Genomic DNA, 3683 nt, shown 5'->3' on the forward strand with positions numbered 1-3683 from the left:
CATCTAGCCCAGACGAGGGGCTTCCCATTTAAAAGGAGGAGACGCGAGTCAAGCATTGCGCCTGCTCAGGAACCTGGGGACGTCTCAGTGAGAAGTCATACTCAGGGGAATAAGAGATCTTCTTGTCTAGTCGAGGGGTGCCATGGACGCTCCAAACACTTGAAGCACCATGCTTGGGAGGGAACACCATATTCCCAGAGTTTTTTGGGACCGCCCTTGGAATGAGCTCAACGCCTCGCCTGATTATCACAGGCTCAGAGCCTCCTGTCTCCTTGCGCTTGCCCAGTGCATTATAGGTCCAGCAGCAACAGTCCAGGACTTGGTGGGTTACGTCAATGAGAATATACCATTGCCTCGAGAGTATCCGATCATGCCCAGGACACTTAATCAGATGGGTCAGTTGACCCGTACGATGAGGTGGCCTCTGGCGGACACTTTCCAGATGTTGCCAATAAACTCACCAGCAGTGTTGATACATTGGAGGATAATGATGGCCATAGTGTGCAAGATGTCACCAGAAAAGAGATCCGAGTTCAAAACATGGGGAAAAGAGGACCTGGCCAACTTAGAAAACGAAGTAAAGTCAAGAAGGGTGATTCTGCAGAGAGAAGACTAGGAGTCCCTTGAGCAGAGTGATGGGGCAGAGGAAGAAGATGAGTGGACTGTTGTAGATGAGTGCTGGAGTGGTGAGGAAGAGGAGGAAAAGGAGTATGAAGTTCTTGTTATCCAAGAGGGGTACTCGGCAGAAGATGAGGAGCAGGACAGGGGGGACAGTAACAGTATTAAAGGGTCCCATGACTATAGTGGTGAACACTGGCCACCCAAAAGACAAGGAGGCCATCCTGGAGGGCCTGGAGAGGAATGGCGTATCGGTAGATGATGTCGAGTGCTGTATCTGCACCGACTGCAATGTGGATTTCGTGGGAAACCTTAATCTCTTCCCGGAAACAGTCTACATTGCATCCGTTGACATGTGCCTGGGTGATTTACACCACAGACGCCTCGCTTCTGGCCGACCATTTCCCATTGACAAGCGTGTAGAGGTCATCTCCACGCCAGGGTCATCATGTACAGACATATCTGTCTTGGTGAAGGACACATACCTTGGGACAGTAGCAGTTGTCGGCGACCTGTTTAGATGCCGGGAGGACCTAAAAGATCCAACACTTTGGAGAAGGGACAGTACCAATCCAGAGCGGCAGGAAGTCAGCAGGGCCAAGATTCTGGAGATTGCTGACTATATTGTTCCTGGTCGACGACCAATGTTTAAAGTCCCTGTATAACTCTACATATAATTTAATTTTAATTTTTCTTACTTTGCAAGGTATGCAGGGTAATTAAGTACTTAATATATGAATATTATGATAGATTTTTTTCTTTTCTATCACTTGCTTCATTACATACATAGGATTAGTGATTTGTACATGTTTTCATTCGTTACATGTATAGTTTAACATGCATCATACAGTTATATTTGTTTTGATATAGTGCATGAGTGAGTGATGTAGGGAGAGATTCGAAAGTGTTTTCTAATACCTGTTGTAATTTTTTTTCTTTTTCTCTCTCTTTAGCCAAAAAGGGTATTACATGTACTTAAAAAGTGTATAATGATGTATGTGACATATATTCATAACAATCATATTGGTGCCATGTTACATGTGATGTTGTTTGCAAACATGCTTTATTTCTATGTCCATTACAGTATTATTATTATTTGCATAATATTTTTCAATCTTGTTAAAGTATTCAGATTTAGTCACATTTAAGAATAAGTAACTTTAAAAATTTAATAACAAGACTTACATATGATGTATTAAGGTACAGGAGTACTTCCCTCCTTTTCAAAAGGGAGGGGAGTGTAGTGTGGTATGAGTGTGTTCAGGTACGAGTTAACTTGACACCGTGTGGGATGCGCATGAGCGGAGAAGTTGTCGTCTGGTCTGAGTGCATGGTGGTGTGCGAATTGTTTGCAGGAGAGATTGCACATTTGGTTTTAATATTGTAAGTCTTGTGTGATTATAATACTGAATACAACTATAAACGATTACCGGCGTTGTCAGTTTTTACATACAATACTTCAGTACTTAGTTGGTTTATTTAATATCCAGGAGCAAAGAAGAAGATTTTCAAAGAAATAATGCATTTTCACTGTATACTTATTTAGCCCCGCCCTAGCACTAAAACCCCTGACCCCAGGGCCATGAATTTCACAATTTTGGTAGAGGACTCAATGCTGATTACAATCATGCAAATAGCTTGACTGCTTGATGTCCAGGAGTAACGAAGAAGATTTTTACAGATTGCATTAATTTTAGTGGTTTTGGCCCCACCCATCAGGCCCCAGGGGTCAGGGATCATGAAATTCACAATTTTTGTTCCCCTTCACCCATAGATGCTTTGTGCCAAATTTGGTTGAAATTGGTTCAGTGGTTGCAGAGAAGAAGCTGAAAATGTTCAAATGTTAACACACGACGGACGACGACGGACGACGAAAACGGATAGCAATAGGTCACCTGTGTTTACTCATAAACATATTGAAGTGCAGATTCTGCAGCATTGTCAGCCTTGTTATTACCCGGAATACAATCCAACAAAGTTCGACATTTTTACTTTGTGTAGCAAGATGATTGAATTTATTTAATATACCCAAAATGTACGTATGATCACTGTTCATATTGTGTATGGACTGTAAACATGAAAGCGAATTTCAAAATATTGTAAAAGAGTTTTCATTCGAAATTTTAATATATTGAAAAGCAAGTTGTTTAGCTTTGGAATCAGCGTAAAAATTGTTGCTTCGTTTGGAGGTCTTGTAGAAAAACATTTTTATTGAGAGTTGCAGCGGCACTGCCTTAATCCTTTGAGCCGTCTGTATAACTGGAAGAAAAGAATTTCAAAAGAATGAAAACAAACACCTAGGAAATTGACGAAATCCCGAATTGACATTATAATGACACAAGGCATGAATAGACTTCTACGCATCTTTAATAATAAAACTGAAATTGTAGTTGGTGAGATTCATACTCAGTACCTTCCACGAGAATCAGACGAATAGGATAGATCTCCAAATAGGGTTTTCTGTCAGCTCCGCACCGGCCTCCCCATAAACCCTTGGCAGATTCATTACGAAAACAAGGTGATATGGTGGGGCCATCTAGCGACAAGGGAATAGGTAGAGAAATAGAACAGCTTTAATGCCATTTATGAATAACATTGAGGAGAACGAGGAAGTACGACCTCGTATTTGGTAGCCCGGGTGAAAGCCAATGGAGGGAAATGAAATCCCGGAGTACAGGGGCGCGGCTTCGGTTGTTACTGTTGGATGTGGCCCATACAGTAACTTTTGTACGGTATCTCTTTTTTTCTTTAAATTGATAAGGGATCTGTAAGTAACTAATATTTTTTCAGGCGAGAGGGGAAGACAGATGAAGATGCTTTCAGGGAGTGGTTTTCAAAGATTCAGCTTCTGTACAGCATTAATGTTAACGGCTAAGCATATGGAAATCAAAATCACTTCAATCGAAACATGAACAAATGCATTTTTCATATTTAGCAGCATTTACATAACCAAATTCCCTGAATACATTGAATCAATCCTTAACTGATAAATGATGTATACATGATTTCCTAGTTATTACAGTTCCTTTATTACATGTATTGATATCATTTCTAAACTAAATCAC

At 40.9% G+C, this 3683-nt stretch overlaps 1 protein-coding gene across 1 annotated transcript; it reads left to right on the plus strand.

Annotated features, from left to right (window-relative positions):
- Nucleotides 1–671: 671 nt before the first annotated feature.
- LOC134249239 (metallo-beta-lactamase domain-containing protein 1-like) lies at nucleotides 672–1283 on the plus strand. The gene has a single exon (XM_062731613.1). The coding sequence runs from the start codon at nucleotides 672–674 to the stop codon at nucleotides 1281–1283; it is 612 nt and encodes a 203-aa protein (XP_062587597.1).
- The last annotated feature ends 2400 nt before the right edge of the window (nucleotides 1284–3683 follow it).

This window comes from Saccostrea cucullata, unplaced genomic scaffold (assembly GCF_032062105.1).
Source record: "Saccostrea cucullata isolate Sc308-1 unplaced genomic scaffold, CSIRO_AGI_Scuc_v1 ctg3333, whole genome shotgun sequence".
NCBI lineage: Eukaryota > Metazoa > Mollusca > Bivalvia > Ostreida > Ostreidae > Saccostrea > Saccostrea cuccullata.